This window comes from Calonectris borealis, chromosome 34 (genome assembly GCF_964195595.1).
Source record: "Calonectris borealis chromosome 34, bCalBor7.hap1.2, whole genome shotgun sequence".
Taxonomy (NCBI): domain Eukaryota; kingdom Metazoa; phylum Chordata; class Aves; order Procellariiformes; family Procellariidae; genus Calonectris; species Calonectris borealis.
In genome coordinates, this window is record NC_134345.1 from 170,532 (window position 1) to 197,769 (window position 27,238).

General features: G+C 63.7%; 1 protein-coding gene across 2 annotated transcripts in view; it reads left to right on the forward strand.

Annotated features, from left to right (window-relative positions):
• The first annotated feature begins 1,480 nt into the window (after positions 1-1,480).
• PHF8 (PHD finger protein 8) overlaps positions 1,481-27,238 on the forward strand; it is a 28,803-nt gene continuing 3,045 nt past the window's right edge. The window contains exons 1-18 of one of the 2 annotated variants that reach the window (XM_075134769.1): positions 1,481-1,623; positions 6,449-6,534; positions 7,980-8,088; positions 10,282-10,442; positions 10,528-10,669; positions 13,485-13,671; positions 16,601-16,763; positions 16,850-16,937; positions 18,955-19,061; positions 20,225-20,316; positions 20,919-21,008; positions 21,741-21,926; positions 21,999-22,084; positions 22,819-22,970; positions 23,411-23,496; positions 24,568-24,680; positions 25,631-25,881; positions 25,966-26,061. In XM_075134769.1, coding sequence (XP_074990870.1) covers positions 1,526-1,623; positions 6,449-6,534; positions 7,980-8,088; positions 10,282-10,442; positions 10,528-10,669; positions 13,485-13,671; positions 16,601-16,763; positions 16,850-16,937; positions 18,955-19,061; positions 20,225-20,316; positions 20,919-21,008; positions 21,741-21,926; positions 21,999-22,084; positions 22,819-22,970; positions 23,411-23,496; positions 24,568-24,680; positions 25,631-25,881; positions 25,966-26,061 — 2,293 coding nt within the window. In that variant the 5' untranslated portion in view covers positions 1,481-1,525. Of the gene's footprint in view, positions 1,624-6,448; positions 6,535-7,979; positions 8,089-10,281; positions 10,443-10,527; positions 10,670-13,484; positions 13,672-16,600; positions 16,764-16,849; positions 16,938-18,954; positions 19,062-20,224; positions 20,317-20,918; positions 21,009-21,740; positions 21,927-21,998; positions 22,085-22,818; positions 22,971-23,410; positions 23,497-24,567; positions 24,681-25,630; positions 25,882-25,965; positions 26,062-27,238 lie in introns of those variants that run through there. The other variant, XM_075134770.1, reaches the window with a different exon arrangement.

The following is a 27,238-nucleotide window of genomic DNA, read 5'->3' on the forward strand; positions in this document are numbered from 1 at the left end:
CCATTTTTTGGGTCATTTCTTCACGTTTTCCGCCCGGCTACCTCACCCCTTCACCAGCCAGAGAGGTTTTGGGGTGAATTCCCGGGTGTTCGGCTTCTGAGGAGGAGGGGGGGCGTTTACTTTTTGGGGGGATTGTTATAAAACACGAAAAAAAAACCCCTAAAAAGGGAGAAATAAAAGCGTGGCTGGTGGGCGACACTCCCAAGATGGCGGCCGCGCCGCGCTGCCACTCCCAAGATGGCGGCGCCCCCCACGCACCGCCTATGGGGAGGCGGGAAAACGCGCCCTTCCCAAGATGGCGGCCCCCCCCGCGCCCTTCTCAAAATGGCGGCGCGGCGCGGTCAAAATGGCGCCTCGGCCCCGCCCTCTCCCTCCCCGTTTCCGCGTTTGAATAAAACTTTATCGGGCGGCCGGAGCCGGGCAGGAGCCGCGGCGGCGGCGGCGGAACCGGGGCCGGGTCGGGAACGGGCGGTGGTAACCGGGAGGTGGCGGTGGAACGGCCGGGAAAGGCCTCAGGCCTGGCCGGTGGGGCCTGCGGCCTGGTCGGGAGGTGGCGGTGAGGGACGCGCAGGCCTCGCGGGGAGCCCCGGGCCCTGTAGGCCTCAAGGAAGGGGCGGGGGGGGGGACCCTATAGGACTTTGAGGGGGGGGAAGGACCCTATAGAGCCGGGGGAGGGGGGAGCTGGGCCCTATAGGTCCTTTGAGGGGGGCCCGGCGCCCTGTAGGTGCTTGGAGGGAGCCTGGGGCCCTATAGGCCCCTTTTTGGGGGGGGGGGTCCCAGGGACCTATAGAGCCGGGGAGACTCTATAGGCCCTTTTGGGGGTGCCCTAGGGCTCTATAGGACCTTTTGGGGGTGTCCCGGGGCCCTATAGAGCTGGGGAGACCCTATAGGCCCTTTTGGGGTGTCCCAAGACCCTATAGGCCCTTTTGGGGTGTCCCAGGGCCCTATAGAGCTGGGAAGACCCTATAGGCCCTTTTGAGGGGGGGGGAGCCCAGGGTTCTATAGAGGAGGGGAGACCCTATAGGCCCTTGAGGGGGTGTCCCAAGACCCTATAGACCTTTTTGAAGGTAGCCCAGGGTCCTATAGAGCTGGGGAGACCCCATAGGCCTTTTTTAGGGGAGCCCAGGGCCCTATAGATCCGAGGACACCCTATAGACCCTTGGAGGGGTGTCCCAGGCCCCTATAGATCTGTGTAAGGGGGGGGTCTTGTGTCTCCTAAGTCCCTATAGAGCGACTGCCCCCCTCCCCTCGAAGCGGGGAGCGTATAGGGAAGCATCAGAAGGGGGTGGGTAGCTATAGGGGGGTGTTCCTATAGGGGGTCACCTATAGAAAAGCCGAAAGAGGGTGTTCTATAGCGGGGGGGAGGTGGGAAAAGGGGGGTTATAGGGACCTATAGGGCAGCGGGGCGGATGTCCTGGGCTGGGGGCCGGGGTTGGGGGGGTCTATAGGGGCGTGGGGGGGGGTCTATAGGGGTGGGGGGGGTCTATAGGGGCAGGGGGGGGCCCTATAGGGGCCGGGGGGGGCCATGGCCTCGGTGCCCGTTTACTGCCTGTGCCGCCTGCCCTACGACGTCACCCGCTTCATGATCGAGTGCGACGGCTGCCAGGACTGGTTCCACGGCAGGTGGGGGACTGGGAGGGACTGGGAGGGACTGGGAGGGGTCTGGGGGGCACTGGGAGGGACTGCGAGGAGTCGGGGGGGGACTGGGAGGGACTGGGAGAAGGCTGGGAGGGACTGGGAGGAGTCTGGGGGGGACTGGGAGGAGTCTGGGGGGGTACTGGGAGGAGTCTGGGGGGCACTGGGAGGGACTGGGAGAAGGCTGGGGGGGACTGGGAGGAGTCTGGGAGGCACTGGGAGGCACTGGGAGGAGTCTGGGGGGCACTGGGAGGCACTGGGAGGAGTCTGGGGGGCACTGGGAGGGACTGGGAGGAGTCTGGGGGGGTACTGGGAGGAACTGGGGGGTACTGGGAGGGACTGGGAGAAGTCTGGGGGGCACTGGGAGGCACTGGGAGGAGTCTGGGGGGCACTGGGAGGAGTCTGGGGGGCACTGGGAGGCACTGGGAGGAGTCTGGGGGGCACTGGGAGGAGTCTGGGGGGCACTGGGAGGGACTGGGAGGAGTCTGGGGGGGTACTGGGAGGAACTGGGGGGTACTGGGAGGGACTGGGAGAAGTCTGGGGGGCACTGGGAGGGACTGGGAGGAGTCTGGGGGGGTCACTGGGAGGCACTGGGAGGAGTCTGGGGGGCACTGGGAGGAGTCTGGGGGGTACTGGGAGGGACTGCGAGGAGTCTGGGGGGGTACTGGGAGGAACTGGGGGGTACTGAGAGGGACTGGGAGGAGTCTGGGGGGCACTGGGAGGCACTGGGAGGAGTCTGGGGGGCACTGGGAGGAGTCTGGGGGGTACTGGGAGGGACTGGGAGGAGTCTGGGGGGTACTGGGAGGAGTCTGTGGGGCACTGGGAGGGACTGGGAGGAGTCTGGGGGGGTACTGGGAGGAACTGGGGGGTACTGGGAGGCACTGGGAGGAGTCTGGGAGGCACTGGGAGGAGTCTGGGGGGCACTGGGAGGGACTGGGAGGAGTCTGGGGGGGTACTGGGAGGAACTGGGGGGTACTGGGAGGGACTGGGAGGAGTCTGGGGGGGTACTGGGAGGAACTGGGGGGTACTGGGAGGGACTGGGAGGAGTCTGGGGGGCACTGGGAGGAGTCTGGGGGGCACTGGGAGGAGTCTGGGGGGCACTGGGAGGCACTGGGAGGAGTCTGGGGGGCACTGGGAGGAGTCTGGGGGGCACTGGGAGGGACTGGGAGGAACTGGGGGCTACTGGGAGGGACTGGGAGGAGTCTGGGGGGCACTGGGAGGCACTGGGAGGAGTCTGGGGGGCACTGGGAGGAGTCTGGGGGGCACTGGGAGGCACTGGGAGGAGTCTGGGGGGTACTGGGAGGGACTGGGAGGAGTCTGGGGGGGTACTGGGAGGAACTGGGGGGTACTGGGAGGGACTGGGAAGAGTCTGGGGGGCACTGGGAGGGACTGGGAGGAGTCTGGGGGGCACTGGGAGGAGTCTGGGGGGCACTGGGAGGGACTGGGAGGAGTCTGGGGGGGTACTGGGAGGAACTGGGGGGTACTGGGAGGGACTGGGAGGAGTCTGGGGGGCACTGGGAGGAGTCTGGGGGGCACTGGGGGGCACTGGGAGGAGTCTGGGGGGCACTGGGAGGAGTCTGGGGGGTACTGGGAGGGACTGGGAGGAGTCTGGGGGGTACTGGGAGGAGTCTGTGGGGCACTGGGAGGGACTGGGAGGAGTCTGGGGGGGTACTGGCAGGAACTGGGGGGTACTGGGAGGGACTGGGAGAAGTCTGGGGGGCACTGGGAGGCACTGGGAGGAGTCTGGGGGGCACTGGGAGGAGTCTGGGGGGCACTGGGAGGCACTGGGAGGAGTCTGGGGGGCACTGGGAGGGACTGGGAGGAGTCTGGGGGGGTACTGGGAGGAACTGGGGGGTACTGGGAGGGACTGGGAGGAGTCTGGGGGGCACTGGGAGGGACTGGGAGGAGTCTGGGGGGCACTGGGAGGGACTTGGGGAGCACTGGGAGGCAGTGGGAGAAGTCTGGGGGGGTCACTGGGAGGGACTGGGGGGTCACTGGGAGGCACTGGGAGGAGTCTGGGGGGCACTGGGAGGCACTGGGAGGAGTCTGGAGGGGCACTGGGAGGCACTGGGAGGAGTCTGGGGGGGCACTGAGAGGGACTGGGAGGAGTCTGGGGGGGACTGGGAGGGATTGGGAGGAGTCTGGGGGGGACTGGGAGGGACTGGGAAGAGTCTGGGGGGGCACTGGGAGGGACTGGGGGGCAGTGGGAGGGACTGGGAGGGACTTGGGGAGCACTGGGAGGCAGTGGGAGAAGTCTGGGGGGGCACTGGGAGGGACTGGGGGGTCACTGGGAGGCACTGGGAGAAGTCTGGGGGTCACTGGGAGAGACTGGGGGTCACTGGGAGGGACTTGGGGGGCACTGGGAGGAACTGGGAGAAGTCTGGGGGGCAGTGGGAGGGACTGGGAGGGAGTTGGGGGCACTGGGAGGAACTGGGAGGCACTGGGAGGCTACTGGGAGGCACTGGAGGGCTATTAGGATGGACTGGGAGGAGTCTGGAGGGCACTGGGGGCAGCTGGGAAGGACTGGGAGTTGAGGAGGGAGCACTGGGAGGGACTGGGAGGGACTTGGGAGGGACTGGGAGGGTAGAAGGGGTTACTGGGAGGGTTACTAGGGGGTACTGGGAGGGTTACTGGGGATTACTGGGTGAACTGGGAGTAACTGGGAGGTGCATTGGGACCTCTGTACCTGGGGTTCCGGGGCCTGGGGTTACTGGGAAGGTACAGGGGGTTACTGGGAGGGTAGAGGGGGTTACTGGGAGGTACTGGGAGGGTTACTGGGAGGTACTGGGAGGTACTGGGAGGGTTAATGGGGTGTGCTGGGCAAACTGGGAGTGACCGGGAGGTGCATTGGGACCTCTGTGCCTGGGGTTCTGGGGCCTGGGGTATAATGGGGGTTACTGGGAGGGTAGAGGGGGTTATCGGGAGGTACTGGGAGGGTAGAGGGGGTTACTGGGAGGTACTGGGAGGGTTAATGGGGGGTGCTGGGCAAACTGGGAGTAACTGGGAGGTGCATTGGGACCTCTGTGCCTGGGGTTCTGGGGCTTGGGGTGTAATGGGGGTTACTGGGAGGGCAGAAGGGGTTACTGGGAGGTACTGGGAGGGTTACTGGGGTTTACTGGGAGGTACTGGGAGGGTTAATGGGGTGTGCTGGGCAAACTGGGAGTAACTGGGAGGTGCATTGGGACCTCTGTGCCTGGGGTTCTGGGGCCTGGGGTGTAATGGGGGTTACTGGGAGGGTAGAGGGGGTTACTGGGAGGTACTGGGAGGGGTACTGGGAGGTACTGGGAGGGTTAATGGGGTGTGCTGGGCAAACTGGGAATAACTGGGAGGTGCATCATGACCTCTGTGCCTGGGGTCCTGGGGCCCGGGGTGTAATGGGGGTTACTGGGAGGGTAGAGGGGGTTACTGGGAGGTACTGGGAGGGTAGAGGGGGTTACTGGGAGGTACTGGGAGGGTTAATGGGGGGTGCTGGGCAAACTGGGAGTAACTGGGAGGTGCATTGGGATCTCTGTGCCTGGGGTTCTGGGGCCTGGGGTATAATGGGGGTTACTGGGAGGGTAGAGGGGGTTACTGGGAGGTACTGGGAGGGTTACTGGGGTTTACTGGGAGGTACTGGGAGGGTTAATGGGGGGCGCTGGGCAAACTGGGAGTAACTGGGAGGTGCATTGGGACCTCTGTGCCTGGGGTCCTGGGGCCCGGGGTGTAATGGGGGTTACTGGGAGGGCAGAAGGGGTTACTGGGAGGTACTGGGAGGGTTACTGGGTGTTACTGGGAGGTACTGGGAGGGTTAATGGGGGGTGCTGGGCAAACTGGGAGTAACTGGGAGGTGCATTGGGACCTCTGTGCCTGGGGTTCTGGGGCCTGGGGTATAATGGGGGTTACTGGGAGGGCAGAGGGGGTTACTGGGAGGTACTGGGAGGGTTACTGGGGTTTACTGGGAGGTACTGGGAGGGTTAATGGGGGGCGCTGGGCAAACTGGGAGTAACTGGGAGGTGCATTGGGACCTCTGTGCCTGGGGTTCTGGGGCTTGGGGTGTAATGGGGGTTACTGGGAGGGTAGAGGGGGTTACTGGGAGGTACTGGGAGGGTTACTGGGGGTTACTGGGAGGTACTGGGAAGGTTAATGGGGGGCGCTGGGCAAACTGGGAGTAACTGGGAGGTGCATTGGGACCTCTGTGCCTGGGGTTCTGGGGCCTGGGGTATAATGGGGGTTACTGGGAGGGTAGAGGGGATTACTGGGAGGTACTGGGAGGGTAGAGGGGGTTACTGGGAGGTACTGGGAGGGTTAATGGGGGGTGCTGGGCAAACTGGGAATAACTGGGAGGTGCATTGGGACCTCTGTGCCTGGGGTTCTGGGGCTTGGGGTGTAATGGGGGTTACTGGGAGGGCAGAAGGGGTTACTGGGAGGTACTGGGAGGGTTACTGGGGTTTACTGGGAGGTACTGGGAGGGTTAATGGGGGGCGCTGGGCAAACTGGGAGTAACTGGGAGGTGCATTGGGACCTCTGTGCCTGGGGTTCTGGGGCTTGGGGTGTAATGGGGGTTACTGGGAGGGCAGAAGGGGTTACTGGGAGGTACTGGGAGGGTTACTGGGTGTTACTGGGAGGTACTGGGAGGGTTAATGGGGGGTGCTGGGCAAACTGGGAGTAACTGGGAGGTGCATTGGGACCTCTGTGCCTGGGGTTCTGGGGCTTGGGGTGTAATGGGGGTTACTGGGAGGGCAGAGGGGGTTACTGGGAGGTACTGGGAGGGTTACTGGGAGGCACTGGGAGGCACTGGGAGGCACTGGGAGGCCTGACGTGAGGCTCCCCGCAGCTGCGTGGGGGTGGAGGAGGAGGCGGCGGCCGAGATCGACCTCTACCACTGCCCCAAGTGCGAGGTCCTGCACGGCCCCTCCGTCAGTGAGTCCCCTATAGAGCTATACGGGGCCGGGCCTTATAGGGACGTATGGGGTGGGGGACGTATGGCGAGGGGTGGTGGGGAGGGGAGGGGGTGGGTCTCCCTGGGCTGGTTTCCCCCTATGGGGCCGTATAGGACCGGGTCTGGGCCATATATGGCCGGGTTTGGATCGTATAGGGCCATATAGGACCAGGTCTGGGCCATATAGGGGCATATAGGAGCGAGTCTGGGCCTTATAGGGCCCTGTGAGGCTGAGGATGTATGGGGAGGGGGGTGGGTCTCCCTGGGCTGGTTTCCCCCTATGGGGCCGTATAGGACCGGGTCTGGGCCATATATGGCCGGGTTTGGATCGTATAGGGCCATATAGGACCAGGTCTGGGCCGTATAGGCGCATATAGGAGCGAGTTTGGGCCTTATAGGGCCCTGTGAGGCTGAGGATGTATGGGGAGGGGGGTGGGGGGGGGAGGGGGTGGGCTTCCCTGGGCTGGTTTCCCTCTATGGGGCCGTATAGGACCAAGTCCGGGTTATATAGGGCCATATAGAACCAAGTCTGGGCCATATAGGACCAGGTCTGGGTTATATAGGGCCATATAGGACCAGGTCTGGGTCTTATAGGGCCCTATGAGGCCACGGATGTATGGGGAGGGGTGTGGGAGTGGGTCTTCCTGGGCTGGTTTCCCCCTATAGCACCATATAGGACCGGGTCTGGGCTTTATAGGGCCATATAGGACCGGGTCTGGGCTTTATAGAGCCATATAGGACCAGGTGTGGGCTTTATAGGGCCATATAGGACCAGGTTTGGGCCTTATAGGCCTGTATGGGGCTGGGGCTGGGTCCTGCTGGGCTGGTTCCCCCCTCCTGGGCTATATGGAGCCAGGTCTATATGGGAATGGGGCTGGTTCCTCATATGGGGCCATATAGAGCTGGGGCCATATGGGCCCAGGGCTGTTTCCCCCGTCCCGAGCCATATGGGATCCTATGGGACCGGGACCATATGGGACTAGGACTGGTTCCCCCATCCGTGGCCTTATGGGATCCTATAGAGCTGGGGCCATATGGCACTGGGACCATATAGGACCGGGGCCATATGGGACCATATAGGACCGGGGCCGTATAGGACCAGGACTGCTTTCTCCATCCCGAGCCATATGGGATCCTATGGGACCGGGACCGTATGGGACTAGGACTGGTTCCCCCATCCCTGGCCTTATGGGACCATATAGGACCGGGACCATATAGGACCGGGGCCATATGGGACCGTATAGGACCGGGGCCGTGTAGGACCAGGACTGCTTCCCCCATCCCCAGCCATATGGGATCATACGGGACTGGGCTGGTTCCCCCATTCCCGGCCATACGGGGGCTTTACGGAACCAGACCCGTATGGATCCATACGGGACCGGGTCCGTATGGATCCATACGTGCCCGGCCCCGCCTTCTCCCGCAGTGAAGCGCCGCCGGGGTCCCCCAAAGCCTCCGGAGGTGGAGCCGGGCCGCCCCGTCCGCACCGGCAGCGCCCAGTTCATCCGGGAGCTACGGGGCCGGACCTTCCCCAGGTGAGGGAACGTATAGAGACGGGCCCTATAGCCGCTATAGGAACCCTCGGGGAGATCTATAACGTCTCCGCTTCTCGGGGGGCCGCGTGTGGGTTTAGGGTTGGGGGGGCAGCCCTGAGGCGTTACGGGGTGGTGTCTCCCTTTCCTATGGGTGCTATAGGGTCTCTATAGGGGCTATATGGCTTGTCGGGGTGCTAAGGAGGCTCTGTTAGGACCATATAGACGCTTTACAGTCTCTTACAGTCTTATAGGAGCTGTACGCTGTCTTAGTATATGATGCAAACTGCGTTAGAGTTCTATAGGGTGCGTATAGCTTATTAGGGTGCTATAGGGGTCATAGTACGGTGCTATAGGAGCTGTAGGGCCTATGAGAGCGCTATAGGGGCTGTATTGGTCATTAGGGCACTATGGAGGCCCTATTAAAGCTCTATAGGGGCTGTACAGCCTATTAGGGCGCTATAGGCGCTGCATCACTCATTAAGGAGCCATATAGAAACCCTATAAGGCCATTATGGGGCGTATAGGAGCTGCATCAACCGTTGGGCCCCTATAGAAACTCTTTAAAGCCATTATAGGACCTATAGGAGCCACATCAGCTGCTGGGCCGCTTTTCACAGCTACCTACAATCATCTCCAGGTGCCCTTTAAAGCCCTTATAGGACCTATAGGAGCTGCGTTCTCCATTAGGGCAGTATGTAGGAGCCCTATAGGAGCTGCATCACTCGTTGGACCCCCATAGGAACCTTACAAAGCCTCTATAGGACCTATAGGAGCTGCATCACCCATCAGACCACCATAAGAACTCTCCGAAGCCATTATAGGACTTATAGCAGCTGCATCACCCGTTGGAGCACCATATAGGATCTGCATAAAGCTGTTCTAGGATGTATAAGAGCTGCCTTTCTCTTTGGGGTACTATAGAATGGCATTATAGAGCCTATAGGGGCTGCATCACCCCTCAGATCACCACAAGAACCCTACAAAGCAATTGCAGGACTTAGAGGAGCTCCGTTACCCATTGGAGCACCATATAGAAACTGTATGAAGTCTTTATGGTACATAAAAAATTCATATCGTGCGTTGGCGAACTATAGGAATTCTAGGGAGCCATTATAGGATCTATAGGAGCTGCCTCAGGCCACCACAGGGACCCTACAGAGCATTGCAGGATGTATAAGAGCTCCATTACCTTTTGGGCCACCATATAGAAACTTTATGAAGTCATTATAGGACTTGTAGAATCTATATCATGTATTGGGGCGCTATAGAGGTCTCACAAAGCCATTATAGGATCTATAGGAGCTCCTTCACCCCTCAGGCCACCAGAAGAACCCTACGAAGCAATTGCAGGATCTATAAGAGCTCCATTACCCATTGGGCCACCGTATAGAACGCTTCTGAAAGCGTTATAGGATTTGTAGAATGTATATTGTGTCTTGGGGCACTATAGGATTCTAGAAAGCCATTATAGAATCTATAGGAGTTCCCTCATCTCTCAAACCACCACAAGAACCTTTCAAAGCAATTGCAGGACCTATAGGAGCTCCATTACTCATTGGGCCACCATATGGAAGCTTTATGAGAGCATTATAGAACTTGTAGAACCTGTATCGTGTTTTGAAGCACTATAGGACCCTGGAAAGCCATTATAGAATATATAGGAGTCCCTCATCTCTCAAACCACCAGAAGAACCCTTCAAAGCAATTGCAGGACCTATAGGAGCTCCATGACCCATTGGGCCACCATATGGAAGCTTTATGAAAGCATTATAGAACTTGTAGAACCTGTATCGTGTCTTCGGGCACTATAGGACCCTAGAAACCCATTATAGAATCTATAGGGGTTCCCTCATCTCTTAAACCACCAGAAAAACCCTTCAAAGCAATTGCAGGACCTATAGGAGCTCCATTACCCATTGGGCCACCATATGGAAGCTTTATGAAAGCATTATAAAACTTGTAGAACCTATGCCGTGTCTTCGGTCACTATAGGACCCTAGAAACCCATTATAGAATCTATAGGAACCGCTCCGAACCCCCCCCCCAAAGCCACGGCAGGACCCCCAGCAGCTCCTTCCCAACCGCCCCCCCCCGCAAAAAAACCCAAACCCTGGATGGGATCTATAGGGAACAGGAGGGATGTTGAAGGGCGACCTATAGGGTCTCTATACGTCCTTCTATACGTCCCCGCAGCGCCGACGAGGTGCTGCTGCGCCCCAGCGGCGCCCAGTTGACGGTGGAATACCTGGAGGAGAAGACCTTCAGCGTCCCCATCCTGGTGGCCCGGAAAGAAGGTTTAGGGATGACTTTACCCCCCCCAACCTTCACCCCCCGGGACGTGGAACATTACGTAGGTAAGCGAGGAGGACGTATAGAAAAAAAGGAGGCGGGGTTTGGCCATCCTATAGGGGGATTTGATTGGTCGGGGGGGGTCTGTAGGGGCGGAGAAGGTGATCGACGTCATCGACGTGGGGAGGCAGGCGGACTGCAGGATGAGGCTGGGGGATTTCGTCGCCTACCTGGGGGGAGCCCGGCGGGAACGCGTCCTCAACGTCATCAGCCTGGAGTTCTCCGACACGCGGTGGGTGACCTCGCGGCCCCCCCCAGTATGGACCAGTATGGACCAGTATGGACCAGTAACCCCCTCAGAGCCCTCCCACCCGGGGGGTATCTCTGGCGTCCCCCACCTTGGGACCCCCAGGGACCGATGTCACCTTCTCAGAGGGGTCCTGCGTCCCCAGTGACCCTCCCAGTATGGCCTAGTATGGCCCAGTATAGACCAGTATATCCCAGTATGTCCCAGTAACCCCCTCAGAGCTTTCCCATCAGTGGGACAGGCCTGGTGTCCCCCACCTTGGGACGCCCAGGGACCGATGTCACCTCCTCAGAGGGGTCCTGCATCCCCAGTGACCCTCCCAGTATGGCCTAGTATGGCCCAGTATAGACCAGTATGTCCCAGTATGTCCCAGTAAGCCCCTCAGAGCCCTCCCACCTGTGGGGTATCTCTGGTGTCCCCCACCTTGGGACGCACAGGGACCAATGTCACCTTCTCAGAGGAGTCCTGCATCCCCAGTGACCTTCCCAGTATGTCTCAGTATGGCCCAGTATAGACCAGTATGTCCCAGTATGTCCCAGTAACCCCCTCAGAGCCCTCCCACCCGGGGGGTATCTCTGGTTTCCCGCACCTTGGGACCCCCAGGGACCGATGTCACCTTCTCAGAGGGGTCCTGCGTCCCCAGTGACCCTCCCAGTATGGCCTAGTATGGCCCAGTATAGACCAGTATGTCCCAGTATGTCCCAGTAAGCCCCTCAGAGCCCTCCCACCTGTGGGGTATCTCTGGTGTCCCCCACCTTGGGACGCACAGGGACCGATGTCACCTTCTCAGAGGGGTCCTGCGTCCCCAGTGACCCTCCCAGTATGGCCCAGTATGGCCCAGTATAGACCAGTATGTCCCAGTATGGACCAGTAACCCCCTCAGAGCCCTCCCACCCGGGGGGTATCTCTGGTTTCCCGCACCTTGGGACCCCCAGGGACCGATGTCACCTTCTCAGAGGGGTCCTGCGTCCCCAGTGACCCTCCCAGTATGGCCTAGTATGGCCCAGTATAGACCAGTATGTCCCAGTAACCCCCTCAGAGCTCTCCCATCAGTGGGACGGGCCTGGTGTCCCCCACCTTGGGACGCCCAGGGACCGATGTCACCTTCTCAGAGGGGTCCTGCATCCCCAGTGACCCTCCCAGTATGGCCTAGTATGGCCCAGTATAGACCAGTATGTCCCAGTATGTCCCAATAATCCCCTCAGATCCCTCCCACCCGTGGGCTATCTCTGGTTTCCCCCACCTTGGGACCCCCAGGGACCGATGTCACCTTCTCAGAGGGGTCCTGCGTCCCCAGTGACCCTCCCAGTATGGCCTAGTATGGCCCAGTATAGACCAGTATATCCCAGTATGTCCCAATAACCCCCTCAGAGCCCTCCCACCCAGGGGGTATCTCTGGTTTCCCGCACCTTGGGACGCCCAGGGACCGATGTCACCTTCTCAGAGGGGTCCTGCGTCCCCAGTGACCCTCCCAGTATGGCCCAGTATGTGCCAGTATGTCCCAGTATGTCCCAATAACCCCCTCAGAGCCCTCCCACCCGTGGGGTATCTCTGGTGTCCCCCACCTTGGGACCCCCAGGGACTGATGTCACCTTCTCAGAGGGGTCCTGCGTCCCCAGTGACCCTCCCAGTACCTCCCAGTATATCCCAGTACCCCCCAGCGCATCCCCAGAACACCCCAGGTCCCCCGCCATGGGACATTTCTGCCCCCCCCCATCCCAGGGACCCTACTGGGTCCCCCCCAGCCCCAATCCCCCCCCCCAGGAACCCCCCAAATCTGGGGGTGCCCCCTGGCTCCCACCCATCCCCAGGGACCCCCCAAAACTGGGTCCTCACCCCCCCCAGCCCCTCCCCAACACGAGGTCCTCCATCCCCATCCCTCTCCGCATCTCCCCCCTCTCCCAAACCTGGGGTCCCCCCACATCCCAGGGGGTCCCCCCCCATCATAGGGGGGTCCCCCACCCCAATTACCCCCCCCAGCCCCAATCCCCCCCCCCAGGGACCCCCCAAATCTGGGTCCTCCCCCCCCCCAGCTCCTCCCCAACCCCAGGTCCTCCATCCCCATCCCTCTCCGCATCTCCCCCCTCTCCCAAACCTGGGGTCCCACCATCCCAGAGGGTCCCCCTACACCCCATGAGGGGGTCCCCCAGCCCCAATCCTCCCCCCAGGGACCCCGCAAATCTGGGGGTGCCCCCTGGCTCCCCCCCACCCCCAGGGACCCCCCAATTCTGGGTCCTCCCCCTCCCCAGCCCCAGATCCTCCATCCCCATCCCTCTCTGCATCTCCCCCCTCTCCCAAACCTGGGGTCCCCCCATCCCAGGGGGTCCCCCCACACCCCATGGCGGGGTCCCCCAGCCCCAATCCCCCCACCTCAAATCTGGGGGTGCCCCCTGGCTCCCCCCCATCCCCAGGGACCCCCCCAATTCTGGGTCCTCCCCCTCCCCAACCCCAGGTCCTCCATCCCCATCCCTCTCCGCATCTCCCCCCTCTCCCAAACCTGGGGTCCCCCCCATCCCAGGGGGTCCCCCCACACCCCATGGCGGGGTCCCCCAGCCCCAATCCCCCCCCTCAGGGACCCCTCAAATCTGGGGGTGCCCCCTGGCTCCCCCCCATCCCCAGGGACCCCCCCCAATTCTGGGTCCTCCCCCTCCCCAACCCCAGGTCCTCCATCCCCATCCCTCTCCGCATCTCCCCCCTCTCCCATCCCAGGGGGTCCCCCCCATCCCAGGGGGTCCCCCCATCCCAGGGGGTCCCCCCCACCCTATGGGGGGGTCCCCCACCCTTAACCCCCCCCCCCCAGCCTTTCAAACCTGGTGGAGACGCCGCGGATCGTCCGGAAACTCTCGTGGGTGGAAAATTTGTGGCCGGGGGAGTCGGCGTGCGAGCGCCCCAGCGTACAGAAATATTGTCTGATGGGGGCCCGCGACAGCTACACCGACTTCCACATCGATTTCGGGGGGACCTCCGTCTGGTACCACGTCCTGAGGGTACGGCGGGGGGGGCTGGCAGGGGGTTTGGGGGAGCTACGGGGGTATGGGATGGGTTTAGGGGGGGATTTGGGGGGGCTGTCGGGTGGTTAGAGGGGGTTTGGGGGGGGATTTGGGGGGCTGTCGGGTGGCTAGAGGGGGTTTGGGGGGGATTTGGGGGGATTTGGGGGGCTAGAGGGGGTATAGGATGGGTTTAGGGGGGATTTGGGGGGCTAGAGGGGGTATAGGATGGGTTTAGGGGGGATTTGGGGGGCTGTCGGGTGGTTAGAGGGGGTTTAGGGGGGATTTGGGGGGCTAGAGGGGGTATAGGATGGGTTTAGGGGGGATTTGGGAGGCTGTCGGGTGGCTAGAGGGGGTTTAGGGGGGATTTGGGGGGCTAGAGGGGGTATAGGATGGGTTTAGGGGGGGGTTTGGGGGGCTAGAGGGGGTTTAGGGGGGGTTTGGGAGGGGATATGGGGGGCTAGAGGGGGTATAGGATGGGTTTAGGGGGGATTTGGGGGGCTGTTGGGTGGTTAGAGGGGGTTTAGGGGGGATTTGGGGGGATTTGGGGGGCTAGAGGGGGTATGGGATGGGTTTAGGGGGGGATTTGGGGGGGCTGTTGGGTGGTTAGAGGGGGTTTGGGGGGGATTTGGGGGGCTGTGGGGTGGCTAGAGGGGGTTTAGGGGGATTTGGGGGGATTTGGGGGGCTAGAGGGGGTATGGGATGGGTTTAGGGGGGGATTTGGGGGGGCTGTTGGGTGGTTAGAGGGGGTTTGGGGGGATTTGGGGGGCTAGAGGGGGTATAGGATGGGTTTAGGGGGGATTTGGGGGGCTGTCGGGTGGTTAGAGGGGGTTTAGGGGGGATTTGGGGGGCTAGAGGGGGTATGGGATGGGTTTAGGGGGGGATTTGGGGGGCTGTTGGGTGGCTAGAGGGCGTTTGGGGGGGATTTGGGGGGCTGTGGGGTGGCTAGAGGGGGTTTAGGGGGGATTTGGGGGGATTTGGGGGGCTAGAGGGGGTATGGGATGTGTTTAGGGGGGGATTTGGGGGGGCTGTTGGGTGGTTAGAGGGGGTTTAGGGGGGATTTGGGGGCTAGAGGGGGTATAGGATGGGTTTAGGGGGGATTTGGGGGGCTGTCGGGTGGCTAGAGGGGGTTTAGGGGGGATTTGGGGGGCTAGAGGGGGTATAGGATGGGTTTAGGGGGGGTTTGGGGGGCTAGAGGGGGTTTAGGGGGGGTTTGGGAGGGGATTTGGGGGGCTAGAGGGGGTATAGGATGGGTTTAGGGGGGATTTGGGGGGCTGTCGGGTGGCTAGAGGGGGTTTGGGGGGGATTTGGGGGGCTAGAGGGGGTATGGGATGGGTTTAGAGGGGATTTGGGGGGCTAGAGGGGGTTTAGGGGGGGTTTGGGAGGGGATTTGGGGGGCTAGAGGGGGTATAGGATGGGTTTAGGGGGGGATTTGGGGGGCTGTTGGGTGGTTAGAGGGGGTTTAGGGGGGATTTGGGGGGATTTGGGGGGCTAGAGGGGGTATGGGATGGGTTTAGGGGGGATTTGGGGGGGCTGTTGGGTGGTTAGAGGGGGTTTGGGGGGGATTTGGGGGGCTGTCGGCTGGCTAGAGGGGGTTTAGGGGGATTTGGGGGGATTTGGGGGGCTAGAGGGGGTATGGGATGGGTTTAGGGGGGGATTTGGGGGGGCTGTTGGGTGGTTAGAAGGGGTTTGGGGGGGATTTGGGGGACTAGAGGGGGTATAGGATGGGTTTAGGGGGGATTTGGGGGGCTGTTGGGTGGTTAGAGGAGGTTTAGGGGGGATTTGGGGGGCTAGAGGGGGTATGGGATGGGTTTAGGGGGGGATTTGGGGGGCTGTTGGGTGGCTAGAGGGCGTTTGGGGGGGATTTGGGGGGCTGTGGGGTGGCTAGAGGGGGTTTAGGGGGGATTTGGGGGGATTTGGGGGGCTAGAGGGGGTATGGGATGTGTTTAGGGGGGGATTTGGGGGGGCTGTTGGGTGGTTAGAGGGGGTTTAGGGGGGATTTGGGGGGCTAGAGGGGGTATAGGATGGGTTTAGGGGGGATTTGGGGGGCTGTCGGGTGGCTAGAGGGGGTTTAGGGGGGATTTGGGGGGCTAGAGGGGGTATAGGATGGGTTTAGGGGGGGGTTTGGGGGGCTAGAGGGGGTTTAGGGGGGGTTTGGGAGGGGATTTGGGGGGCTAGAGGGGGTATAGGATGGGTTTAGGGGGGATTTGGGGGGCTGTTGGGTGGTTAGAGGGGGTTTGGGGGGGATTTGGGGGGCTAGAGGGGGTATGGGATGGGTTTAGGGGGGGATTTGGGGGGGCTGTTGGGTGGTTAGAGGGGGTTTAGGGGGGATTTGGGGGGCTAGAGGGGGTATAGGATGGGTTTGGGGGGGATTTGGGGGGATTTGGGGGGATTTGGGGGGCTAGAGGGGGTTTAGGGGGATTTGGGGGGCTAGAGGGGGTATAGGATGGGTTTAGGGGGGATTTGGGGGGCTAGAGGGTGTCTAGGGGGGCTATAAGGTGGGTTTTGGGGTGGTAGGGGGTGTCTATAGGCCCCATAGTGTGAGTTTAGGGGTGATTTGGGGAGCTATAGGGTGTCTAGGGGGGCTATAAGGTGGGTTTTGGGGTGGTAGGGGGTGTCTATAGGCCCCATACTGTGCGTTTAGGAGGGATTTGGGGGGCTATGGGGTGTTTACGGTGACTATAGGCTGTCTAGAGCACCTATACGGTGAGTTTCAGGGAACCACGGGCCGTATAGACCCCACAGCGTGGCTTCAGAGGGGGGGCTCTGGCGACCTATAGGGCTCACCTATAGCTCCGCACGCCTTCCCCTCCCCCTCTGGGGGGGGGGGCACTTAACACCTCCCGGGGGTGCCCCAACGGGGGGGGGGGGGGTGCACCCCCCTGCCCCACGGCTGCCCCACGGCTGCCCCACGGCTGCCCCACGGCAGGGCGAGAAGATTTTCTACCTGGCGCGACCCACGGGGGCCAACCTGGCCCTGTTCGAGGCTTGGAGCAGCTCCCGAAACCAGGGCGAGCTTTTTTTTGGGGATCAAGTCGATCGGTGTTATCGCTGTCCCCTCCGCCAAGGTCAAACCCTCTTCATCCCTACCGGTAACTATTTTTTTTTTTGGGGGGGGGGGGACCCCAAAATACACCCCCCCCCCTTCTATACATCCCCTGCCCCCTATATCGCGTAGGTTGGATCCACGCCGTCCTCACCCCCGTCGACTGTTTGGCTTTCGGGGGGAACTTCTTGCACAGCCTTAACATCGATATGCAGCTCAAGTGGGGTGTTTTTTGGGGGGGGGGGGGGGCGAGGGGGGCGGCGGGGGGGTTTTGAGGGGTCTTTGGGGGGTTTGGGGGGGTTTTGGGGGGTCTTTGGGGGGTCTTTGGGGGGCTTGGGGGGGCTGTGGGGTGTTTTCGGGGGGTCTTTGTGGGTTTTCGGGGGTCTTTGGGGGGTTTTGGGGGGGTTTGTGGGTTTTGGGGAGTCTTTGTGGGTTTTTGGGGGGGCTGCGGGGTGGTTTTGGGGGGGTTTTGGGGGGTTTCGGGGGTCTTTGGGGGGTTTTGGGGGGCTGTGGGGTGTTTTCGGGGGGTCTTTGTGGGTTTTCGGGGGGTCTTTGGGGGTTTTCGGGGGGTCTTTGGGGGTTTTCGGGGGGTCTTTGGGGGGTTTTGGGGGGTCTTTGTGGGTTTTGGGGGGTCTTTGTGGGTTTTTGGGGGGCTGCAGGGTGGTTTTGGGGGGTCTTTGTGGGTTTTCGGGGGGTTTTCAGGGGGTTTCGGGGGTCTTTGGGGGGTTTTGGGGGGTCTTTGGGGGGTTTTGGGGGGGTCTTTGTGGGTTTTGGGGGGTCTTTGTGGGTTTTTGGGGGGGCTGCGGGGTGGTTTTGGGGGGTCTTTGTGGGTTTTCGGGGGGGTTTCGGGGGGTTTCGGGGGTCTTTGGGGGGTTTGGGGGGGTCTTTGGGGGGTTTTGGGGGGTCTTTGTGGGTTTTTGGGGGGTCTTTGTGGGTTTTTGGGGGGGCTGTGGGGTGGTTTTGGGGGGTCTTTGTGGGTTTTCGGGGGGTTTCGGGGGTCTTTGGGGAGTTTTGGGGGGTCTTTGGGGGGTTTTGGGGGGCTGTGGGGTGTTTTCAGGGGGTCTTTGTGGGTTTTTGAGGGGTCTTTGGGGGGTTTTGGGGGGGTTTGTGGGTTTTTGGGGGGTCTTTGTGGGTTTTAGGGGGGCTGCGGGGTGGTTTTGGGGGGGGTTTTGGGGGGTTTCGGGGGTCTTTGGGGGGTTTTGGGGGGCTGTGGGGTGTTTTCGGGGGGTCTTTGGGGGGTTTCGGGGGGTCTTTGGGGGGTTTTGGGGCGTCTTTGTGGGTTTTGGGGGGTCTTTGTGGGGTTTTGAGGAGCTGCGGGGTGGTTTTGGGGGGGTCTTTGGGGGGTTTTGGGGGTCTTTGGGGGGTTTTGGGGGGCTGTGGGGTGTTTTCAGGGGGTCTTTGTGGGTTTTTGGGGGGTCTTTGGGGGGTTTTGGGGGGTCTTTGTGGGTTTTGGGGGGTCTTTGTGGGTTTTTGGGGGGGCTGCGGGGTGGTTTTGGGGGGGTTTTGGGGGGTTTTGGGGGGCTGTGGGGTGTTTTCGGGGGGTCTTTGGGGGGTTTCGGGGGGTCTTTGGGGGGTTTTGGGGGGTCTTTGTGGGTTTTGGGGGGTCTTTGTGGGTTTTTGAGGAGCTGCGGGGTGGTTTTGGGGGGGTTTTTGGGGGGTTTTGGGGGTCTTTGGGGGGTTTTGGGGGGCTGTGGGGTGTTTTCAGGGGGTCTTTGTGGGTTTTGAGGGGTCTTTGGGGGGTTTTGGGGGGGTCTTTGTGGGTTTTGGGGGGGTCTTTGTGGGTTTTGGGGGGTCTTTGAGGGTTTTTGGGGGGGCTGCGGGGTGGTTTTGAGGGACCTTTGTGGGGTTTTTGGGGGTCTTCGTGGGTTTTTGGGGGGCTGCGGCGTGGTTCAGGGGGCTGCGGGGTGCTTTTGAGGGGTCTTTGTGGGTTTTTGGGGGGTCTTTGTGGGTTTTTGGGGGGCTGCGGGGTGGTTTGGGGGGGTCTGTGGGGGTGATTTGGGGCGATTGGGGGGGCTGTGGGGCGATTGGGGGGGCTTCAGGGTGTTTTGGGGGTGTTTTGGGGCGGGCTGGGGGGTGTTTTGGGGGGGGCTGCAGGGTCTTTGGGAGGCTAGGGAGGTTTTGGGGTGGCTTCAGGGGGTTTTGGGGAGGCTGCGGGTTGGTTTGGGGGGGCTTGGGGGGGCTGCAGGGTTTTTGGGGGGTCCCCAACAGCCCCCCCAAATCCCCCCGCCCCCCCCAAGGGCGTACGAGATCGAGAGGCGCCTCAGCACCGCCGACCTCTTCAAGTTCCCCAATTTCGAGACCGTCTGCTGGTACGTGGGGAGGCACCTCCTGGACACCTTCCGAGGTGGGTCCCCACCCCCAATTTGGGGGGCCCGGGGGGGTCCTGGGGGTCTTCAACCCCATTCGGGGGGGGCTTGAGGGTCCTCAACCTCATCTCGGGAGGGGTTTGGGGGGTTCCAGCCCCATCCTGGGGCGTCTTTGGGGTCCCAGAGGGGTCTTGGGGGGTCCTTAAGGTCATTCTGGGGGTCCTCAACCCTATCTTGGGGGGTCTTTGGGGTCCCAGGGGGGTCTTGGGGGTCCTCAAGGTCATTCTGGGGGTCCTCAACCCTATTTTGGGGGGTCCTGGGGGGGTCCTGGGGGTCTTCAACCCCATTCGGGGGGGGCTTGAGGGTCCTCAACCTCATCTCAGGAGGGTTTTGGGGGGTTCCAGCCCCATCCTGGGGCGTCTTTGGGGTCCTAGAGGGGTGTTGGGGGTCCTCAAGGTCATTCTGGGGGTCCTCAACCCTATCTTGGGGGGTCTTTGGGATCCCAGGGGGGTCTTGGGGGTCTTCAACCCCATTCTGGGGCGTCTTGAGGGTCCTCAACCTCATCTCGGGAGGGGTTTGGGGGGTTCCAGCCCCATCCTGGGGTGTCTTTGGGGTCCCAGAGGGGTCTTGGGGGTCCTCAAGGTCATTCTGGGGGTCCTCAACCCTATTTTGGGGGGTCCTGGGGGGGTCCTGGGGGTCTTCAACCCCGTTCTGGGGGGGCTTGAGGGTCCTCAACCTCATCTCGGGAGGGGTTTGGGGGTCCCATCCCCATCTGGGGGGGTGTTGGGGTCCCAGCCCAGTTTTTGGGGTCCCCTGGGGGTCCTATCCTCATCTTGGGGGGTCCCAGCCCAGTTTTGGGGTACTCCTGGGGGTCCCATCCCCATCTGGGGGGGTCTTGGGGTCCCAGCCCAGTTTTGGGGTGCTCCTGGGGGTCCCATCTCCATCTTGGGGGGGGTCTTTGGGGGTCCCAGGAGGTCTTTGGGGTCCCAGCCCAGTTTTGGGGGTCCCCTGCAGGGTCCCATCCTCATTTGGGGGGGTCTGGGGATCCCAGCCCATTTTGGGGTACTCCTGGGGGTCCCACCCCAACCCTAGGCCTCCTGTATTTTGGGGGGGGGGGGGGGGGGCGGGGAGTTCCCCCAACCCTACCCCACCTCGGGGGGTGGGGGGGGGGGATCCCCAAAAATTTTGGGGTCCCCCCCAGGGCTCCGGGAGAACCGCCGGCACCCCGCTGCCTACCTGGTCCATGGGGCCAAGGCGCTGACGGCCGCTTTCCGGGCTTGGACCCGCAAGGAGGTAAAGGGGGGGCCCTGGGGGGGGATTTTTGGGGTGCTGGGGGGGTGGGGGGGGTCCCCTGGGGATTTGGAAGGGGCTACGGGGGGATATTGGGGGGCTACGGGGGGATATTGGGGGGCTACCGGGGGCTATGGGGGGGATAACGGGTGTTGGAGCTGGATGCAGGCAGGGTTGGGGGGGGGGGGGCAATGTTTTTGGGGGGCCCCCACATTTTGGGGGGGCCCCTTGGGGGGGTCAGTTGGAGATTTTGGGGGGCTATGGGGGGATATTGGGGGGCTACAGGGGGGATACCGGGGGGGGATAGAGCTGGATGCAGGCAGGGTTTGGGGGGAGGGAGGGGTTTTGGGGGGGCCCCCACATTTTGGGGGGGCCCCTGGGGGGCGATGGGGGGATATTGGGGGGCTACGGGGGGATTTGGGGGGGCTATGGGGATGGGATGGAGGAGTTCAGCCTGGCTTTTTTTGGGGGGGGGGGGGGGGAAGGTTTTTGGGGGGTTCCCTCCACTTTTGGGGGTTCCCCCCGATTTGGGGGGGGCTCTGGTTGGTGGGGGGGGTCTGGGGGGGGGTCCCCCCATTTTTTTAACACCCCCCCCCCAAATTTAGGTGCTGGGGGAACACGAACACGAGATCCCCGAAACCGTCCGGCCTGGGCAGCTCATCAAGGAGCTGGCGAAGGAGATACGGCTGGTGGAGGTGCCCTTACTGGGAGGCACTGGGAGGCACTGGGAGGAGCTTAGGGGGGACCGAGATGGGACTGGGAGAGATTGGGGGGGACTGGGGGGGACTGGGAGGCACTGGGAGGGGCTGAGGGGGCACTGGGAGAGACTGGGAGGGACTGGGAGGGACTGGGAGGGGCTGAGGGGGCACTGAGAGGGACTGGGAGGAGCTGAGGGGGGGACTGGGAGGGACTGGGAGGCACTGGGAGGGCTGAGGGGGGGACTGGGAGGGGCTGAGGGGGCACTGGGAGGGGCTGGGAGGCACTGGGAGGGGCTGAGGGGGGGACTGGGAGGCACTGGGAGGGGCTGAGAGGGGGACTGGGAGGCACTGGGAGGGACTAAGGGGGCACTGGGAGGCACTGGGAGGGGCTGGGGGGGGCTGAGGGAGGGACTAGGGGGGCTGAGGGGGGACTGGGAGGGACTGGGAGGGGCTGAGGGGGGGACTGGGAGGCACTGGGAGGTGCTGAGGGGGGGACTGGGAGGGACTGAGAGGCACTGGGAGGTGCTGAAGGGGGGACTGGGGGGCACTGGGAGGGGCTGGGGGGCACTGGGAGGGGCTGAGGGGGGACTGGGAGGGGCTGAGGGGGGTACTGGGAGTTACTGGGAGGCACTAACGAGTTGTCAGGAAACTTTGGGGGGGCAACTGGGGGGAACTGGGAGCTACTGGGGGGCACTGGGAGCCCCTGGCTGACCCCCTCTCCCCGCCCAGGACCTCTTCCAGCAGAGCGCCGGGAAATCGGGGTCCCCCTTCGGCCCCCCCCGGGGGGTCCCGCCCCCCCTCAAAGAACCCCCCCCCAAAAAGGGGGGTCCCCGCAAGCCCCCCCCCACCCCTCGCCCCCCCGACGAGGGGGGGACCCCAAAACCCCCCCCGGCCCCCCAAGACGAGGATGAAGAGGTGAGGAGCAGTTTCTTGGGGGGGGGCTGAATTTGGGGGACCCCTCCTAAATTTTGGGGTGCCCCCCCCCAGCCTGACCCCCCCAGTTCCAGCCCTGAGGAGACGGACCCCGATTCGGAGGGGGACCCCCAAATTCTCCTGGCCAATGGCGGGGCGCGGTGAGGGGGTTTGGGGGGGCTGGGGGGGGGTTTGGGGGGCTGTTTGGGGGTGCTGGGGGGTCCCAGGGGGGGTCTTGGGGGTCTGGGGGGGGTCTGGGGGGCTGTTTGGGGGGGCTGGGAGGGTCTTGGGGGGCTGTTTGGGGGTGCTGGCGGGGTCCCAGGGGGGGTTTGGGGGGCTGGGGGGGGTCTGGGGGGCTGTTTGGGGGTGCTGGGGGGTCCCAGAGGGGGTTTTGGGGGGCTGGGGGGGTCTTGGGGGGCTGTTTGGGGGTGCTGGGGGGTCCCAGGGGGGGGTTTGGGGGGCTGGGGGGGGTCTAGGGGGCTGTTTGGGGGTGCTGGGGGGTCCCAGAGAGGTTTTGGGGTGCTGGGAGGGTCTTGGGTGGCTGTTTTGGGGGTCCCAGGAGGGGTTTTGGGGGGCTGGGGTGTCCCAGAGGAGTTTTGGGGGGCTGGGGGGGGTCTGGGGTGCTTGTTTGGGGGTGCTGGGGAGGCTGGGGGGGGTCTTGGGGGGCTGTTTGGGGGTGCTGGGGGGGTTTGGGAAGGTTTTGGGGTGCAGGGGGGGGTCTTGAGGGGTTTTTGGGGGGCGCTGGGGTGGTCCCCGGGGGGGGGGGGAGTTTGAGGGGCTCATGGGGGGTCCCAGAGTGATTTGGGGGGGACTTGGGGGGCACGAGGTGTTCCCAGGGGGTTTTTGGGGTGCAGGGGGAGGGGGTCCCCAATTAACACCCCCCCCTCCCCCCCAGGTCCCGCCGGAGCCGCCCGGGGGGGCGTTGGGGGTCCCGCGCCCCCCCCTCCCCCCCCTGCTCCCCCCCCAGCCCCCCCCTGGACCTGGACTCGGAGGAGGACCTGCAGATCGACGAGACCCCCCCCCGCCGCGGCCCCCGCCGCCTCCCCCGTGAGTTGGGGACCCCCCCCCTGCACCCCCAAACCCCCCCGAACCCCCAACACCCCCCTGAACCCCCAAACTCCCCCCCCCGGTTTCTCCTGGCCCCCCCCAAAAGTAGGGACCCCCCCCATATCCCCCCCATCTTCTCTTAACCCCCCCCACTGCTGCACACCCCCCTCCCCCCCCCCAAATCCCACTTTTGGGGGGGCTGGGGGTACCCCACGACCCCCCCCGAGCTTCTCCCAGCCCCCCCAAAAATGGGGACCCCCCCCTTCACCCCCAAACCTCCCCATCCTCTCTTAGCCCTCCCCCTCCCCTCTTAACCCCCCCCCAAATCCCCTCTTAACCCCCCCCAACCTTCCCTCACCCCCAAATCCCACTTTGGGGGTGCTGGGGGGGGTCCCCCCCACCTTGCTGACCCCCCAAATTCCGCCCCCCCCCCCCCCCAGGGCTCCCCCGAAAACTCCCCCGCGCCAAACCCTGCTCGGACCCCAACCGGGTGCGGGAGCCGGGAGAGGTCGACTTCGATATCGAGGTATGGGGGGGCCCTGGGGGGGGGTTGGGGTGCTGGGGGGGGCCCAGAGACGTTCTGGGGGTGCTGGAAGAGGTCCCAGAGGTGTTTTGGGGGGGTTTGGGGGTGCTGGGTGGGTCCCAGAGGGGTTTTGGGGGTGCTGGGTGGGTCCCAGAGGGGTTTTGGGGGGTTTTGGGGTGCTGGGGGGGGCAAGGGGTGCTTTTGGGGGGCACTGGAGGCGTCCCAGAGGCGTTTTGGGGGGGTTTGGGGGTGCTGGGGGGGGTCCCAGAGGGGTTTTGGGGGGGTTTGGGGTGCTGGGGGGGGTCCCAGAGGGTTTTTGGGGTGCTGGGGGGGGTCCCAGAGAGGTTTTGGGGGTGCTGGAGGGGGTCCCAGAAGTGTTTTGGGGGGGTTTGGGGGTGCTGGGTGGGTCCCAGAGAGGTTTTGGGGGTGCTGGGTGGGTCCCAGAGGGGTTTTGGGGGGTTTGGGGTGCTGGGGGGGGTCCCAGAGGGTTTTTGGGGTGCTGGGGGGGGTCCCAGAGAGGTTTTGGGGGTGCTGGAAGAGGTCCCAGAGGTGTTTTGGGGGGTTTGGGGGTGCTGGGTGGGTCCCAGAGGGGTTTTGGGGGTGCTGAGGGGGGTCCCAGAGCGGTTTTGGGGGGTTTTGGGGTGCTGGGGGGGGCAAGGGGTGCTTTTGGGGGGCACTGGAGGCGTCCCAGAGGCGTTTTGGGGGGGTTTGGGGGTGCTGGGGGGGGTCCCAGAGAGGTTTTGGGGGTGCTGGAGGGGGTCCCAGAGGTGTTTTGGGGGGTTTTGGGGTGCTGGGGGGGTGTCCCAGAAGTGTTTTGGGGTGCTGGGGGGGACTTGGGGGGCACTGGGAGGGTCCCAGAGGGGTTTTGGGGGGTTTTGGGGGTGCTGGGGGGGTCCCAGAGGGGTTTTGGGGTGCTGGGGGGGACTTGGGGGGGCACTGGGAGGGTCCCAGAGGGGTTTTGGGGGTGCTGGGAGGGTCCCAGAGGGGTTTTGGGGGGTTTTGGGGGTGCTGGGGGGGTCTCAGCGGTATTTTGGGGTACGGGGGGGTTTGGGGGTTCACCCCTCGCCCCCCCAGGAGGATTACACGACGGAGGAAGAGGAGGGGGGAGCGGGGGGGAGCGCGGCCGGCATCCTCGACCTGCTGAAGGCCAGTCGGCAAGTGGGGGGCTCGGAGTACCCCCAACTCAGGTGGGGGGGCGGGGGCAGGGTTTGGGGGGGTCCCCAGGGGCTTTGGGGGGGCTGGGGTTGGGTTTTGGGGGTCCCAAGGAGCTTTGGGGGGGCTATTGGGGGGCTGGGGTTGGGTTTTGGGGGTCCCAAGGGGTTTTGGGGGGCTATTGGGGGACGGGGGTTGGATTTTGGGGGTCCCAAGGGGTTTTGGGGGTCCCCAGGGGCTTTGGGGGGGCTATTGGGGGGCTGGGGCTGGGTTTTGGGGGTCCCAAGGGGTTTTGGGGGGGCTATTGGGGGGCTGGGGCTGAGTTTGGGGGTCCCTAGGGCCTGGGGGGGGGGGGGTTGGGGGCCTATGGGGGGGCTGGGACTGGGTTTTGGGGGTCCCCAGGCGCTTTGGGGGGGTTATTGGGGGGCTGGGGCTGGTTTTCGGGGGTCCCCAGGGGCTTTGGGGGGGCTGTTGGGGAGCCGGGGCTGGGTTTTGGGGGTCCCAAGGGGTTTGGGGGTCCCCAGGGGCTTTGGGGGGGCTGTTGGGGAGCCGGGGCTGGGGTTTGGGGGTCCCAAGGGGTTTGGGGGGTCCCCAGGGGCTTTGGGGAGGCTGTTGGGGGGCTGGGGCTGGGTTTTGGGGGTCCCCAGGGGCTTGGGGATCCCCAGGGGCTTTGGGGAGGCTATTGGGGGGCCGGGGCTGGGTTTTGGGGGTCCCAAGGGGTTTTGGGGGTCCCCAGGGGCTTTGGGGGGGCTGTTGGGGGGCCGGGGCTGGGTTTTGGGGGGTCCCCGGGTTCTGTGGGGTTGATTTGAGGTGGCTTTGGGGGGTCCCTGAGGGATTTAAGGCACTTCAGGGGGGGTGGGTGTGCCTGTGGGTTTTGGGGGGTCCCCAGGTGCTGGGGGGGTTCTTTCGGGGGGGGTCTGGGGTTTTTTGGGGGGTCCCCCGATCCTTGAACCCCCCCAAAACCGCCCCCCCCCCCCCCCCCCAGCGAGGCCCCCGCCTCCCCCAGCACCCGCGAAGCCATCCAGGGCATGCTCTGCATGGCCAACCTCCCGGCGGGGACCCCCCTGGGTCCCCCAAATTGGTGGTCTGGGGGTTCAGGACCCGAGCGGGGAGCAGCTGGAATTTCGGGGGGTCCCCGACGACCCCCCCCAGCCCCCCGAAGTACCGACAGCGAGGACGAAGCCAGCATGGATGAACAAGACAGTTTGGGGGCTTGTTTTAAAGACGCCGAATACAGTGAGTTTTTTTGGGGGTACGGGGGGGGGGAACCCCCTAAAATTTATCCTCCCCGACCCCCCCTTTTTTTCCCGGCCCCCCCAGTTTATCCCTCCTTGGAATCGGATGAGGACGACCCGGCTCTGAAATCGCTCCCCAAAAAGAAGAAGGTCACCGATGACGCTCCCTGGAGCCCCAAAGGTTGGGGGTACCCCCCTTTTTTTTTGGGGGGGGGGGGGGGGGAGGGGGGAGGGCAGATCGTGGGGAGGCTGGGGCTGGGTTTTGGGGGTCCCTAAGGGCTTTGGGGGGGGGCTAGGGGAGGCTGGGGCTGGGTTTTGGGGGTCCCTAAGGGCTTTGGGGGGGGCTAGGGGAGGCTGGAGTTGGTTTTGGGGGTCCCCGGGGGGTGTGGAAGGGGATTTGAGGGGGGGCTGGGCGTTTTGGGGGTCCTTGAGGGGTTTTGGGGGTCCCTAAGGGCTTTGGGGGGGGCTAGGGGAGGCTGGGGCTGGGTTTTGGGGGTCCTTAAGGGCTTTGGGGGGGGCTAGGGGAGGCTGGAGTTGGTTTTGGGGGTCCCCAGGGGGTGTGGAGGGGGATTTGAGGGGGGGCTGGGGGTTTTGGGGGGTCCTTAAGGGGATTGGGGGGGCTGGGGTTGGGTTTTGGGGGTCCTTAAGGGCTTTGAGGGGGGCTAGGGGAGTCTGGGGCTGGGTTTTGGGGGTCCCTAAGGGCTTTGGGGGGGGCTAGGGGAGGCTGGAGTTGGTTTTGGGGGTTCCCAGGGGGTGTGGAAGGGGATATGAGGGGGGGCTGGGGGTTTTGGGGGGTCCTTAAGAGGGTTGGGGGGGCTGGGGCTGGGCTTTGGGGGGGGCTAGGGGAGGCTGGAGTTGGTTTTGGGGGTCCCCGGGGGGTGTGGAAGGGGATTTGAGGGGGGGCTGGGCGTTTTGGGGGTCCTTGAGGGGTTTTGGGGGTCCCTAAGGGCTTTGGGGGGGGCTAGGGGAGGCTGGGGCTGGGTTTTGGGGTCCTTAAGGGCTTTGGGGGGGGCTAGGGGAGGCTGGAGTTGGTTTTGGGGGTCCCCAGGGGGTGTGGAGGGGGATTTGAGGGGGGCTGGGGGTTTTGGGGGGTCCTTAAGAGGGTTGGGGGGGCTGGGGCTGGGTTTTGGGGGTCCCTAAGGGCTTTGGGGGGGGCTAGGGGAGGCTGGAGTTGGTTTTGGGGGTTCCCGGGGGGTGTGGAAGGGGATTTGAGGGGGGGCTGGGGGTTTTGGGGGGTCCTTAAGGGGGTTGGGGGGGCTGGGGCTGGGTTTTGGGGGTCCCCAGGGGCTGGGATTTGAGGGGGGGGGCTGGGAGTTTTGGGGTTCCCCAGGGGCTGGGGGTTGGAACTGGGGGGGGCT